Source organism: Plecotus auritus (genome assembly GCF_963455305.1).
Source record: "Plecotus auritus genome assembly, chromosome: 3".
Classification (NCBI taxonomy): Eukaryota; Metazoa; Chordata; class Mammalia; order Chiroptera; family Vespertilionidae; genus Plecotus; species Plecotus auritus.
This window is the reverse complement of record NC_137772.1, coordinates 161,359,405-161,375,115: the sequence shown is the minus strand read 5'-3', so window position 1 is coordinate 161,375,115 and position 15,711 is coordinate 161,359,405. Positions and strand designations below refer to the sequence as shown.

Sequence of the window (15,711 nt, the reverse complement as noted above, 5' to 3'; positions counted from 1 at the left end):
GAGGATTCAGCAATCCTACTTCTGACTATATATATATCCAAAATAAATGAAATTGGTATCTTGAAAAATTCTATTCACTCCCATGTCATTGTAGCATTATTTATAACAGCCAAGATATGGAAACAACCTAAGTGTTTGTCAGATGAATGGATTAAAAAAAAGAAGAAGTAAAACTCATAGGAACCAAGAGGAGAATGTGGCTGCCCTGAGCTGGGGAAGGGGAGAAATAGAGAGATAGAGAGATGTAGGTCGAAGGATAAGATGAATAAATTCTGGGGATTTAATATACAGCATGGCAACTATAGTTAATGATACTATTTTGTAATATTCTTTAAATTTGCTAAGAAAGCCAATGTTAAGTATTCTCACCACACACACACACACACACACACACACACACACACACACACACACACAAATGGTAACTATGTGAGGTAATGGATATGTCAATCAACTCGATGGTGGTAATCATTTTACAATATAAATATATATGTATGTAAAATCATCACATTGCATACTTTAAATATATGCAATCTTGTCAATTATACATCAATAAAGCTGAAAAAATGAACTCAGAAGAGAGAAATATCTAAAGATATGGTAAGGCAGAAATGTAACTACCTGAGTCGAGAGTCAAGAATTACAGACATCACAAGACCCTCACTGTCTATGAGAATGACAGAGTCCAGGCACCAACAAATCTCCTCTTATATTGACTGACCTTTGCTAAATCCAAGGAAAGCAACTGTAAGGTTTTCTCAGAGTTAGAAGGAGGGATAAATAAGACAAGGCGGGCAAAAGCGTATGATTTTGATAAGGCAGAAGGGCATGAATATAGAGCATGGGGATTGGAAGAAGCTGACCCAGAGGCTGACTAGAAAAAGGTTGCATCCTAGCTACACTCTAGAATCGAGAGTCATCCCATTGTGAGACTTCTTTGAACACATTCATTCTTTCTCTACCAGCTTTGATTACTCCATCCTTTCCCCCTTTTCATTGGCTACGTAATGCTTTGCACTGTTGACCCTTCAGCTGGGTAACCTCTTCTATGAGAACAAGGACCACATCTCTTTTGCCCAACATTGTATGCCCCCTATACTGACCTTACACTGTGCCAGCCATTTCTTATTTGCTGAATGAATGAATGGGGGGCAAGCTTGATATTTTGGACAAAAGCAGATAACAATAAGGAATGTGGCTACAGAGACACAGGAATCAACAGAGGTGCAACATCCTATTGGAAATGGGCAACCACTGTAGACTTATAGGTGCAGTGAGAATGTACAGTCTTCCTAAGAAATGGTAGAGTCAGCTGAGAGACCGGGGGGACAGGTGGGAGAGATAATCTACATCTCACAACATGATAGTTAACAGGGGGAAAAATATGGTTCTATGCCTTGTTTTAGAAAAGTTAACTGGTTTAATCCAATATCAGAAGTAAAGGGGAAAAAAACAGACTTTGAGTTCTTTGTAAAGAATAAGTTCAAAATGAGTGACAGATAGGATGTGACCATCAAAATTCTTAAATCAAGAGAGGCTGCACTGATAGGTTCTACAGTCTTCAGCCTTTAACTACTCCGGGCTGTCAGACGATTCTCTGACTTCCTTTCTGAGTGCTACACTTTAATAAGAATGGAGTTATATTTGAACATGTTCAGAAGAGAGGCTCCAGGATGATAAAGATACTCAAAAGTAAGCTGCGCGAGGAACAGTTAGAAGAACTGGGGCTATTTTGCTCAGAGAAGGAAAGACTGGAAAGAGGCATGATAGCTGGGTTTGAGAATCTGAAGTGCTGTCAAGTGGAAGAGGCTTTTGTGTAGTTCTGAATGACCTCGAGGGCAGAACTAGCACTGATAGGTGGGAGCTACAGGCAGATGGATTTTCGCTCAATGCAGCTGAGGACTCAGAGACAGAGCTACGTTCATGGAGAAGGGAGAGCAGTGAGGGAGCCCCTGTCTCTGGGGTGCTCCAGCCCCAGCCCGGGCAGTGTGGTCCTTCAGCGAGGCTGGCCATGCACCAAGGGCTGCACTGGATGTCAGAGAGCTGACTTCTAAATTCTCTCCCAATACTGAAATCCTGTGAGCAGCAAGCCTTTTGCCTTCTATGTTCGTGATGGGAATCACTTGAGATTAATTTTGTGAAAGTGCTTTGTAAACACTAAAGTGCTTTACAAATATAAGGTCTTGTGACTCTTTTCTCATCACCTGGTAAGACTTCAATTCTGTTCCGATTGCCACTTTCTCTACTTAACTCTAATCTCTCTTCAACCTCATAAAGATTTCTAATTGGTAAATGCCCAATTTAATAGTATTGTGACTACTATTCCCTGTCTAGGATTTCAAATGTTCAAAGTGCTTTGTAAATAATAAATGATTCTTCATTTTTCACTAATGAGGCAAAGGCCCTCTATCGAGTATGCTGTTCGTGGTGCTGATCCTACGGTGTAAAGGGACGGGGTAGCTGAATTATTACACACCCACCTTGTGGGGTGGAATTCATTAAAGTCAGTAGCATGCTCACAAAATTTGGTGTAGCAAAATAGTCTCCACATTAATAAGCAATCAACAAACAAACACAGTAATAAATAAACCTCAGAGTCCACGCTGACACAACTTGGCTATGCTCTTTGTCATAGTGACGTCTGGTGGCCCATGAACTCTATTTGGTGGCATAGCTTACTTGTTTCAAGGCATTATGACTCAAAAAAATTAACCGCTAGATAAATAAATTCCCAAATTTATTTTGGGGTGTTCAAAATTTTTCCCCACCAAACTCTAGTATCTTCTCTAACAAGCAACGACTTGAGAGCTCTGAAATATTTATTTTCCTTTTTCTCCGAGGGATTTAGCAGAGAATGACACAGGCAAAGACAAGTGGAGAGAAGAAAACCCGGGGAACCAGGAAGAGAGCAAACTGGATGTAGGCTCTCCTAAAAAGTTAAAGAAGTTACACAGCAACACTCACACCCAAACGTGTGTTCTCAAAACTGTTCATCTATTTCATCCTCTGGCTGACTTACACCCAGTGCAGAAAGGGGATTCGGAGCTGAAATTTATACAAGGCAGCACAGAGAAGGTAAGCCTCAGATAAGATGAAGTACAAAGAGTTTTTTGATACACTTCTCTTTTGATGCTATGTACCATTGGGAGAGAAACAGATTTTTAAAAGAAGCTTTTTAGTTTATATTCTATATTCAGTCTAACACATTCTGTGTTTACTTTCTGTTAGTGTGTTTTAACTTTTAACGTAGGTTATACTTGTTCACATGAAGATGATGTCTGCGAAGAGAACTCTATTAAATATTTTTATTTATTTTTATTTTTTTAATATATTTTATTGATATTTTACAGAGAGGAAGGGAGAGGGATAGAGAGCTAGAAACATCGATGAGAGAGAAACATCGATCAGCTGCCTCCTGCACACCTCCCACTGGGGATGTGCCCGCAACCAAGGTACGTGCCCTTGACCGGAATCGAACCCGGGACCCTTCGGTCCACAGTCCGACGCTCTATCCACTGAGCCAAACCAGTTTGGGCTATTAAATATTTTTATGTATTATGATTACAACTCTCTAATAATTACTATTTGAGGATATCCCTACAAGATGTTTTTAAAAGCCAGAGGAGGCAGGAATAAATAGATCATTGGCTAATTTCTCAGCTCCTTGTCCGCTCCCCAATCCATCTTTGCTGACAAGGTAAGACCATGGGGCTGTCTTCAGTGAACCACTCTATTGCAGGGTTTCCCTGGTAATTAATCAATGCAGGAAGGACACGCTTCGGATGGAACACTTGAAGCTTGGTAGGTCTAATGGGGGGCCTGCTAGTGTTTGATAAAAGTTCATGACTTATCAGCATTAAGGAGGAGGAAATGCGGGGCCACTATAGCCGTGTAATTCAATACGGTTACATTGACGCAGACATAAGTGAAAGGTGTTCTTTTCATGGAGCAGAAGGTGGACCTTTGAGAAACATGGGCTTCAACAATGCCTCTTTCCTCAGGCCCAGGACATACCTTGATTCCCGTAGCTGGCGTCGATTCCAGAGCCATCCCATGAGTCCACAGCACTGTCCACACTGGGCACGGTGGATGGGTACATGTCGGAGAGTTTGCCCGGCTTCTGTGCTGGAGAGGAGTCCTCCTCCATGTCGCCCAGGTCACCCAAGTGGCTGGGAATGGGGAATTTCTTGGGACTTGACGCTGACTGAGCTTTAAAGACAGGAAAGAAGTTTAAGTATCAGAATAAATTAAAAATTTAAAACATTTTTATTTGCTTTTTAAAAATATTTTTATTAATTTCACAGAGAGGAAGGGAGAGGAAGAGAGAGATAGAAACATCAATGATGAGAGAGAATCATCAATCGGTTGCCTCCAATACGCCCCCTACTGGGGATTGAGCCCATAATCTGGGCATGTGCTCTGACCAGGAATCTAACCAGCAACCATTTGGTGCACAGATGACACCCAATCAGCTGAGCTACACCAGCCAGGGCCATATAAATTTAAATAAAAAGATAAACACTCTCTGGCTAGAGAGTCATTTTCCTAGAAATGCACATACAGACATTTGCCCATTCTTTTTGGGAAGGAAATGCACTGGAAATTCTTAACTGTGGCTCTCAACCCACTCACCATCTGTCTGTTTTTTAATTTTCAAGGTGACAGTCTCTCCCGCCATTTGTAGCAAGTGGATGGCCTCACTCAGGGGCTTCCCTTTCAAGCTGCTGCTGTTGATGGCCAGGATCCTGTCTCCGATGTGGATCGCACCGGTTCTGAAACACCGAGGAGCAATAGGAAAATAGAAATAATCCCTGTGTGCTACTCAATATAAATTCCTGGCCATACTTTATGTATTCATAATAATAAAGACTTGGCAAGGGTCTCTAGAAGCCATGTCTAGCTTTCTTCTGGGCAACGTTACAAGACAACTGCATCTGTTGTGAATTACTTTTTAGTTTCAAATAAAATTAGAAAAATTGTTTTAATTAGTAGTTAAAGTGAACTTGTATGCATTTTAAATTCCAGGAAAGCAGAGTCATTTGGTAACCCTCTTAAAAATCCCAAGGAAATGAAAAAGATTGGACAATGAATGTAGTGATGTTTAGCACAGGGCATTCCTTCTTCCTACAGATTTAAAATGTTGAACATAATCATTCTCCCAGCTCACCAGAAGTGAGGTTCAGAGAGATGGGGACACACCCCGGACCCTGGTGTGTCTGGGCCCCCTGCTGGTGATTCCAAGGAAACGAAAAAGGCTGGTCTCGGGAATCAATTGCTGTACAGTCATGCAGCGCATAACAATGGAAACATGTCCTGAGAAATGTGTCGGTAGGTGATTTCCTTGTCTTGGGAACATCATAGAGTGTACTTAACACGAACCTAGATGGTGTATCCTAGCACACACCGAGGCTGTATGGTGCAGCCTTTTGCCCCTAGACTACAAGCTTGCACAGCATGTTACTGTACAAAACAACACAAAATCAAATCAAAGCCAAGAGAAAATGATGCAACCAAGAGACTCAGTAAATACAAGATGTATGAGGATGCGGCGTAACACAATGTATTGTTTTAAAACAAACATCGTATATAATAAAGAGGTAATATGCAAATTGACCCTCACGCCCTCGCACAAGATGGCCGCCTCCATTTGGTCAAAGATGACCTCCCCCATGTAGTCAAAGATGGCTGCCACAAGATGGCCGGCAGGTGAGGGTAGTTGTGGGCGATCAGGCCAGCAGGGGAGGGCAGTTGGGGGGACCAGGCCTGCAGGGGAGGGCAGTTGGGGGCAACCAGGCTGGCAGGGGAGGGCAGTTGGGGGCGACGGGGCCTGCAGGGAAGGGCAGTTGGGGGCAACCAGGCCTGCAGGGAAGCAGTTAGGCATCGATCAGGCTGGCAGGGGAGTGGTTAAGGGGTGATCAGGCTGGCAGGCAGGCGAGCAGTTGGGAGCTAGAAGTCCTGGATTGTGAGAGGGATGTCCAACTGCTGGTTTAGGCCTGATCCCTGTGGGCCTACACAGGTAGTCAGACATCCCCCTAGGGGTCCCAGATTGGAGAGGGTGCAGGCTAGACTGAGGGACCGCTGCCCCAGTGCATGAATTTCATGCACCAGGCCTCTAGTTTTTATATAAGTAGAAAAAGTACACTCTAAAATAACAACAAAAAAGAATAGTATACTAAATACATAAATCAGTAGCACAGTCAGTAATTGTCAAGTATTACATATTGTGCATAACTGTATGTGCTATACTTTTATAAGATTGGCTGTGCAGGTTTGTTTACACCAGTGTCATCACAAACACCTGAGCAATGCGTTGTGATATCACATTTGGACAGCTATGAGGTCATTGGGTATAGGAACTTTTCAGCTCTGTCATAATCATATGAGACCATTGTGTACGTGTGGTCATCATTATGTAGCACATGACTGTGGTGCTAGGTTTGAATCCAACTCTGCCACCACCAGCCGTGGGACCTTGGGACCCTATGTTAATCTCTGGGTGTCAGTTTCCTCATCACTACAATGGGGGTAATCATCTTACTGGGAAGCCCTGAAGATTAAATAGGAAACTGTATGTATAGGGTGTAGCACACTATTTGAGATGTGGAAATATAAAATTAATGTATTGATCAATAAACTAATAAACTGATGGCCTTTCTTCTCTTCCCATGCTCACCCAATTCTGAACTAGCAGGTTGGAATTTATAATTCTCATGCTCAGCATATCTACCTTAGCTTGGGAGCACTGGGTGGGGAAGGAGTAGACTCACAGCAGGAAGCTCAGGGATGGTGGGAAAACCCAGACCTCTCTGTGCTGAAGGCTGCAGAGAGGGAATCCATGCGCTGGCCTCCTGTGCACTGCTCACTAACTGCAGTGAGGGAAGGGGTCAGCCCAGCACCCAGGGCTGCTTGTGACTGAGTGCTCTGACCACAGCTGGCTCTGGGGCAGTGGGCAGCTGTGCTGGGCAGCAGAGGAGACACTGGTCATCAGGTTAGGGGGCTGCTTAACAAGTCCACCAATGCATCAACTCTCAAAAAATTCTTCCCCCTGAAAAAAAAAAATCACTTCATTTTCTCATGAGGAATCTCCAGTTTATGAAAGATCTGTGTTGTAAGCCATACAACACTTGACCAGTAGCTTGCTAAATCAGATAAATAGTAATATTTTTTCGTTTTCTCCCTAACAGAGATACCTAGACCAGAAGGACGCCAAAAGAATACCATGTTATAGGTGTCTCTGTTAATATCAGGTTATGAAATTCTAACAGGGTGATCCGTTTGAGCGGCCTCAGGGCCCTCAACTGACAGATGAAAATGTTGGATGAGTTGATTTCTAAGGTTCCTTGCAGCTCCACAGTTCTGCAATGCTACGTCTCTATTCTGCAAACCATTGTGCTCTAGTGTCAGCATGCATGATGTGTGTGCGTTCCTGAGCTGGGTTCCAGAAGGCCAGATCGCTGTGATGTTCGGACTATCCCCCCACAATAGGTCTCAGAAAGATGCAGTTTAACAGGGGATTGGGATGCGTGCTCACGAAAACAAATCGCCAAAGGAACATTCCAAATTGCAAGATATCATTAAGATGTTACACTTTGCTTCCTGGAATCCTTGACGATACAGCCTGTGCCATTCTCTCCTGAAAAACAGCAGCTGAGGCCATGCCTGTCAGGGGAGAGGCTCAGCGGACGTTTGCTGAATTGAGTTGGACAAGCCTCTTAACCTCCCTGAACTTCAGCGTCCTTCTCTCAAAATGGACAGGATATAAATCTACCTCCAGTCAATTGTGGTCCATTTATACATTTCTAGAGCCTAATATCAATGCTAAGCCCCTGGCATCTTTCACCACCGGTCAGATGCCCCTCAGAGTCAGGTCGGAACAATGCCCAAAACCTCTCAAGCTTTAAAATCGATCTTTGAACAAGGCCACAGAAAACCCACGCAGGGGAGGGGAGCACGGCTGTGAGGAAGGAAACCCATCTCAGACCCAGGTAACTGGAGCAGTTCCTTCAAATTTTACCTTTCAGCTAATCCCCCTTTAGTGAGGCTTGAAATGATTATAGGATCGAATGGCTCTTCAGTTCCTGAAATCGTGATGCCAAGGGGCCCCCCATAGCGCTTCAGCTCCACGGTGTAAATAATTGCCCCGGAACTTTCTTGCTCATCTGCAATAAATGGCAAGGAGTCATAATTGGTTTTTTTTGGGGGGGAAAAAAAGCAAAGTAATAAGACAAATGTATTCAGACATAAAAAAAGAAATCCAGAACATCGGCATCAGCACATTATGTCGCAGAAAATAATTATTTGGAGAAGTAGCATTTCCTTCATAGGCTATCACATTCTAACCGGGAATATCCTAATGACTTACGCTTTAAACCTGGAGAGAGTCGCCAGGTGCACTGCAGGCCCTGCACGCTGGCCCAGCATTTTGTGAGTGTGCCATCGATACCAGTGGAAGGAACACACGGCTGAGAGGCAATTAGGAAGGAGTGCAGTGACAGAGATGAGGCCACGCAATTCCTATTTTCAGGCTTTACAGCCAGCTAACTTTCAATACAGAAAAGTCGATTTTACTCGGGGTTGGAGCAAACTTTAACTTATGTACATGTTAAGTGGGGCTTAGAGAGGTTGGCCTGGAAATCTAGAATCCCTTACATATCATTCCACCGACTGTGTCTTACAACGTACATCCTGTTGATGAACTCATGAATATGAAAACAGGTTTGAATGATTCTCTCTCCTCTGTTTTTGACATCAAAAGCTGTGTAGGTTATGTTTCGGTAGCATACACCTGGGTGTCACACTGTCATACATTTATTTTGGCTATTTTACATTAGCACAAGGGAACACATCTGTGAAAGGGTCTGCCTAAAGCATTGGTCTGAAAGACGTCTTGAGATGCCTTCAGCATCAGTGGGTGTTTTGACTGTGTCAGGGCTGCTGGCATGGTAAAGATTTTGAGCATTTCTTGTTTTATTCCTTGGGCCTCAGGGGGCTGTGCCTGGTTAAGGAGCTATTTCATTTCTGTACCTAAGGATGCAATGAAATGGTCTGGAAGCTGCTTTAACAAAACAGTCAGCTTTTACAGTCAGACTGTGTCATGGCGAAGCATTAACATAGTCACACATCTACCTATCTGTCTATATCTATCCATGGATATGAAAATCAGGCAAAATGGAAACATTAAGTGAATATTTAATGATATTAAAATTTTTTGCCAATATTTTAAACTGTGATATTTAATTATATATTTTAGAAGTCTTAAATTAGGGCGGGAGTATAGAGAAGCAAGATTGATCATAAGTTACCAACTGTTAATGCCAGGTGATGTATGATGGTTTATGACACCATTTTTCTCTATTTTTAAATATTTGAAGTTTTTATAATAACACTTAAAATGTAATAAAATGTTATTTTATTAAGTAATATTTAATACATTTGTAATAATATTTAATTTAATAATATTTAATTTAATAAAACATTAATTCCCTCAGAAAACTCTGGATGCTTTGAGTAAACTGATATTAGTTAGTTTGGTTTGCTCATCCTCGCAGACGGTGGTGGTGGTGGCCCGTTTGCCCACCAGGCGAGGTCCCAGCGCATCCACTGCCACCTGCGCTAGAGGAGGCAGACAGCTCAGCTCTGCCCAGGGTTGCGTAACAGTGGTTTCTTCCACATGTTTTCCTGATAGGGGCCCAGGCTTTGTCCCTCTCCCTCGCATTTATTTTCACCAGTGCTGCCAGCCTATAATTCCCTTTCCTTTCTTCCTAAAATATTTCAAAGGCATAAATCTGAATGTCACTCTCTTACTCGACACTTTTCATTGGTTCCCCAGTTCCTTAAGAATAAAATACAACCCCTTTCTTTGCAAGAGCTGAGCTGGGGCCGCCATGTCTCCAGAGGGCCACCCCCTCCCATTCCAGCCCAGTCTCCTACATTCTTCCTCACCGCAGTTTCTGTAAAAGCACGTTCCTGACATCTTGAACCCTGCACATGTCACTCCCTGGGCACAAACACCTTTCCCCCTGGAGAACTCCTACTGGAGCCTCAGCAGGTGGCGCAGATGTCTTGTCTTCCAGGAGGGCTTCCTGGCTCCCGCGCAGGAGCTCCAGGCCTTTCCTGGGAGACCCCACACGCCTCTGCGTTCTTGCCTCTGCCCCCCGACAAAGAGAGAAATTAAATTAAAATTCTTTCTAACGAGAGAAATAGGAAGGGCTAAGATTCACTCAGGTAAGGCTGAGCTTTGGAGGGCCACTAACCGCTGGGATGTAACATCTCAGGTTCCTTACTCTCTGAGAACCAATTTTTGCCCCCACGGAGAAGGCGTGCTCTAGTCAGTCCTTTTCACTAGATCAGTGGTCAGCAAACCGCGGCTCTCGAGCCACATGCGGCTCTTTGGCCCCTTGAGTGTGGCTCTTCCACAAAATACCACGTGCGGGCACGCACGTACAGTGTGATTGAAACGTCGTGGCCCATGCGCAGAAGTCGGTTTTCGGCCTGGGAGAGTCTATTTTGAAGAAGTGGGGTTAGAAGAAGTGGGGGTGTCGGTCGCATGTGGCTCACGAGCTGCGGTTTGCCGACCACTGCACTAGATGTTTAATTTTCACTCTACTTGTCTCTTTCATTAGAATAAGATCACCTTGAAAACAAGATTTTCATCTGGTATCCCCAGAGCCCTGATCTAGGGCCCCATGGCTGCTTCAGTGGACGGCTGAAGAGGTGAGTGAAGACGAATGAACGTTCATGTCGGCAGGCATGCAGTCACCAGCTCCGAGAGAAGAGAGCTCTGGGAGCCCCCCTCCCCGATACTCCAAGGCCTAGTTTCCTTCTCCAAAGTGATGTAAACCCAACCTGGCTCCTTCAGAGTGTGAGGGTAAGACCTGGGCTGCCTCTGTGGGCCTGGAGCACCCTCCCCTCGCAGTCCAAAGAGTGGCTGTGTCAGCTCCAGGCTGCGCGTCCAGTCCCATCTGCCGCCTAGGGCTGGAGCTCAACTGGCACGTGCACGACTCTGCAGCTGAGGAGCTGGCAGGAATGCCCGTGATGCTCAGGCCATTTTGGAGGTGGAAGCCCTCCAAGTCACTCTCTCCTCCAGGCTGCTCCAGCTTAGAAAGCAGCAACTGGAGTGTTTAAGGAACAGACTTCCTGAAAAGGAAAAATGCGGGATCACCAGTAAGGTGCTACCGGAGCCTAACCAGATGTTAATGATATTATCAGCAGCTTTTCCATCACAACAGAAGGCTTACAACTATTAGTGGAAGACATGACAGGGGGCCAGCCTCCTTGTTTGTTCTGCTTGGCTCTAGTTAAGAAAATGAATGGGACCACGGAACAGATGCAGAATTGCAGCATTAATTATCAGCAATGTTGTTTTTGGGCTTCTCGAGTGCCTCCTGTTTAACAGAATGAGCGCTCTCTGGCGTGAATCCATAATGGCAGCTGCTCCTGTGGCCGAAGAGGAGGCTTGGATTTGGGAGAAAGCCGTCGGAATGCATGAATGTACAGGTCAATCAGAGTTCATTTTAACTAAGTGATGGAATGCATTTCAGAGTATGGCCACCTTTCTTGGAGGGGAACAGCCTGAGTAAATGAACCATTTAGAACAGCTTCCTTACGGTCCTGTGGTCTCACTAGACCCCTAGAAATGATTGGGGACAGATTTGGAAGCCTCCATTTACCTCTTCCTACAATTCCTCCAAATTCTCTACTGTTTTGCTTCAAGGTACCTTCCCAGATCTCCAAACTCTCCCATCTGTATTTATAGTGAATCTAGATGCAACCAAGGCAAAGCAATAGATTTTATTTCAAGAGGGTTATTTGCATCTTTGGGGAGCTGGGGATTGGGTAACAGCCATTGTTTTGGAACCTGGGACCCAGTCAGGAACAGTGTGGCTCTACTTAATTTATGTTTCTGTGGTAATGAAAGAAAACAAATGTGAAGGCTCCTGAAGGCAGAATGGCCTTGAATATAGAGGGAGGGAAATGCCTACAATCAAGTGTTCCAAAGATCGGGCTATTGTAAAATGAAGCTAAAATTAGCTTTAGTAACACCCTATAATGACTGTTGATCATTAGCATTCATTGGGCCTTATTACTAGTAAGTGCCAAACATTATTGCTGAGAGCTTCAATTTATTACCTCTTTTGATCTTAAGACAGCCAGGCGAAGTAGGCAGTAAATGGACATTTATAGATGAGGAAACTGATGCTCAGAGAAGTTCATTTACTGTTTCCCAGCGTGTCAGTTGGGAAGCCAATCTAGTGTTCTTATTTATTCTTCAGCTTCTCCCAGAAAGGACTAGAAACAGTTAATTCGGACGCTCTCAAATGTCTCATTCAATACTCTAGTACAGTAGTTCTCAACCTTTCTAATGCCGTGACCCTTTAATACAGTTCCTCATGTTGTGGTGACGCCCAACCATAAAATTATTTTCGTTGCTACTTCATAACTGTAATTTTGCTACTGTTTTTTTTTTTAATTTTGCTACTGTTAATGAATCGTAATGTAAATATCTGTGTTTTCCGATGGTCTTAGGCTCTATAGCAGCGGTTCTCAACCTGTGGGTCATGAACCACTAGTAAATGATTGCAACTGGTGGTCACTGATCAAATACGATGGCCTCACTCTCCTGCGATAAGCCCTCCCCACGGGCTTCTGGGGTAAGTTCAAATGTCTTAACATGGTTTAGAAGGACCATGATGATTGGCTTCAGGAGAGCTTTCTCTTCTCCTACGGCCGAGTCCTTACACATCGTTTCTGCTCCAGCTACATCTGCTACTAAGATGTGCCATGCTCTCTGGCCTCCTGCTTGGTTCATACTCTTCCTCTGATTGATTCTAACAATACCTCCCAGACAATGCCAAGACAGAGATTGTTAGAAGCATTCCTTGAGCTCTCCAGGCGTCAGTGGCTGCCTGCACATTCTGTTAACATTTTCTGCACACCCTTAGAACATTCATCATGTTGTTAATTATTGATTTTCTTCTGTTTCTCTTATAAGGCGGTGACTGATTTAAGGGCAGGCAGGGACTGTGTTCTTTTTAATCTAATTGGCAGTCCCTGGCACAGTAGGTTCCACCTCATAGACACTAAATAAATTGCATGTCTGAATGAAAAACAAAGACTTAATGTTTGAGAATAGTGCTGCCATCTCCTTGGGTAAGGGGCAAGGCAGAGCAATGAAACCAGTGAAGGTGGAAAATATGCTTAATAAGCATATCCTAATTATCATCATGTTAGGTATAGAGATTATAGGGGGAAAGGTCTAAAGGGGGAAAATGAGGTGAAGGAAAGCAACAATTCATGTTTCTGAAACTCCTCCCAAAGTGTCTGCTCAGCCTGGCTTTGGAACTGGAGCATCGCCAACCGGGAGCTCCAAACATATTCCTCTGTCTCGGCTTTTTCGCTCTGCAAGGAAGGTAGCTGATACCTGCTTAGCTTGGCAAATCATGCAAAGTGGGGTTCTGCACAGGGCTTTGCCTCTTCTCTAGGATAGAACCGAGCGATGCTGGAGGCTTTATCCCTCCAAAAAGAAAGTGCAATCGAAGCATGCTTGTAAGGAGAGGAATGCAAATGTTGGCACGAAAAATCAGTTGCTTGGGAAATAACGAGTAGAAACCTATGCACATTTTAAAATGTTGGTTATATATTTGGACAGAATCATCCTTACCAGGTGTGCAATTGGATGTAACTACCAATTTGTTTTGACTTTGAGTAGGAATCGTCAACACATTGCCTGACATAACCATGAACTCTAGGTCTAGATGGTTTCATTACAGGTGACTCCAGAACTTGCACACTAACTCACTATTGGTTTGGATAAAATTAGAAACAGTAGAAACTCTCTTAACCAAGCTCCAATTACCCAATTGACTGGACTACTTGTGGCTCCGCATTCTCTGCAAGGTTCCTGACAGATGCCACCGACTGCTCCGGATTAGTAGGTCTCCCTCTCTAGTGCCCCTCCCCCCGTATACTTCTGCTCCTGCTACCTCTTGAGTTGTAAGTTTGAAATTTTAGAGTCAATTACATTTATCCCCAAGCTTGTTTTATCCCAGTTTTACTTGTTATTGTAACTGTGTAATTTAATGAATCTTACATAATGTATAAAATATGAGTACAGTGGTTCTATGAAAAGAAAATCAAATGCTTTGGAAAGATTCTTTAAGGGGGGTTCATTAAGCACACCTATACTATTAATTATGTAGAGGAAAAACTCAAACACATTTGGGAAAATAAAAATCTAGATGGAGTAAGCATTCTGATTGCTTTAAATTTTTAAAATTCTCACCATATTAAAACAAATGAACAAAAAACCCTAAAAGTGGAAATTGTAAACTGATTATCATGGGTATAGTTTGGGCAAACAAACAGGTTACAAGATGTGTAACTGTAATCTGCAGAATACTCATAGGAAAGGCCTTGGCTTCACTGGAAAGACTGGCAAAATTTTAAATTAAGCATTTATATTATGGATATACTAGAGGCCCGTTGCACGAAATGATTCGTGCAATAGGCCTTCCTTCCCCTGGCTGCTGGCTCCGGTTTTCCTCTGGCACCCGGGACCCAGGCCTTCCCTCTGGCCACAGCCTTCAGTCTAAACGCTCCGGGCGGAGTGCCGCTCCTGTAGCTCCCTCCGCCCCCCGGCCCTCCCCCTCATAGCAGGCGTCCCACTCTGCCCAGCCACTCTGTGCTTGCATGCGTGTTGCCCAGAGGCCTGGAGCGGCTTGGGGGGCAGGGCCGCCGCCATCTTTGTTGGGTTAATTTGCATACTCACTCCTGATTGGCTGGTGGGTGTAGCGAAGTGATGGTCAATTTGCATGTTTCTCTTTTATTAGTGTAGATATATTTTCTATAATTCCTTACATTTTGCTGACTCTTTCAATTAATGGACTTTTCCCAATAAGCTCTGGTTCTTATCATCTACACTAATAAAAGAGAAAGATGCAAATTGACAGTACCTTTGCGACACCCACCAGCCAATCAGGAGTGAGTATGCAAATTAACCCAACAAAGATGGCTGGTTAATTTGCATATGCAGGTGCCGAGCGGCTGGGGGTGGGGCGGGACACTTGCATCATTGCCATGGCGACGATGCAGGCATTCCGCACCGTCCCAGCCACTCCAGGCCTCTGTGCAGCATGGGAAGGCAGAAAGACAGCTCCGGGCCGGAGCAAAGGCGGTGCCGGCAGCCAGGGGAAGGAAGGCCCATTCTTGTACGAATCTTTGTGCATTGGGCTCTAGTAATTAGATAAAAGGACTTCTACTGCAGGGGTACTTGGAGTGTGGTCCTTGGACCATAGCAGCATAATGAGGAAGTTTGCTGGAAATGCAGAATCTCAGGGCCCCATTTGGGAGCAGTGCCCAAGAACTGTGTTTCTTTAAAAAAATAATTTTTAGTTTTCCTATTACAGTTGACATACAATATTATATTAGTTTCAGTTATACAACATAGTGATTAGACATTTATGTAACTTATGAAACAATTATTCTGATAATTCTAGTACCCATCTGGCACCATACAGAGTTAGTATAGCATTATTGACTATATTCCCTAAGCTGTACTTTACATCCCTGAGACGACTTTGTAGCTACCAATTTGTACTTCTAAATCTTTCCCCCACTTTTCACCCATCCTCCCAACCTCTCTCCCATCTAGTAACCACAAAAATGCTCTCTATGCGTTTGTTTGTTGCTTTTTAAAACAAATCTATACCTGAG

General features: G+C 43.8%; 1 protein-coding gene across 14 annotated transcripts in view; it reads right to left on the bottom strand.

Annotated features, from left to right (window-relative positions):
- Window positions 1-15,711, bottom strand: part of GRIP1 (glutamate receptor interacting protein 1) — a 708,576-nt gene that overhangs the window by 39,835 nt on the left and 653,030 nt on the right. For all 14 annotated transcript variants that reach the window (XM_080659312.1, XM_080659305.1, XM_080659309.1 and 11 more), the window contains 3 exons: window positions 8,015-8,159; window positions 4,633-4,772; window positions 4,015-4,209 (listed from right to left, as the gene is read on the bottom strand). In XM_080659312.1, coding sequence (XP_080515438.1) covers window positions 4,015-4,209; window positions 4,633-4,772; window positions 8,015-8,159 — 480 coding nt within the window. The remainder of the gene's footprint in view (window positions 1-4,014; window positions 4,210-4,632; window positions 4,773-8,014; window positions 8,160-15,711) is intronic.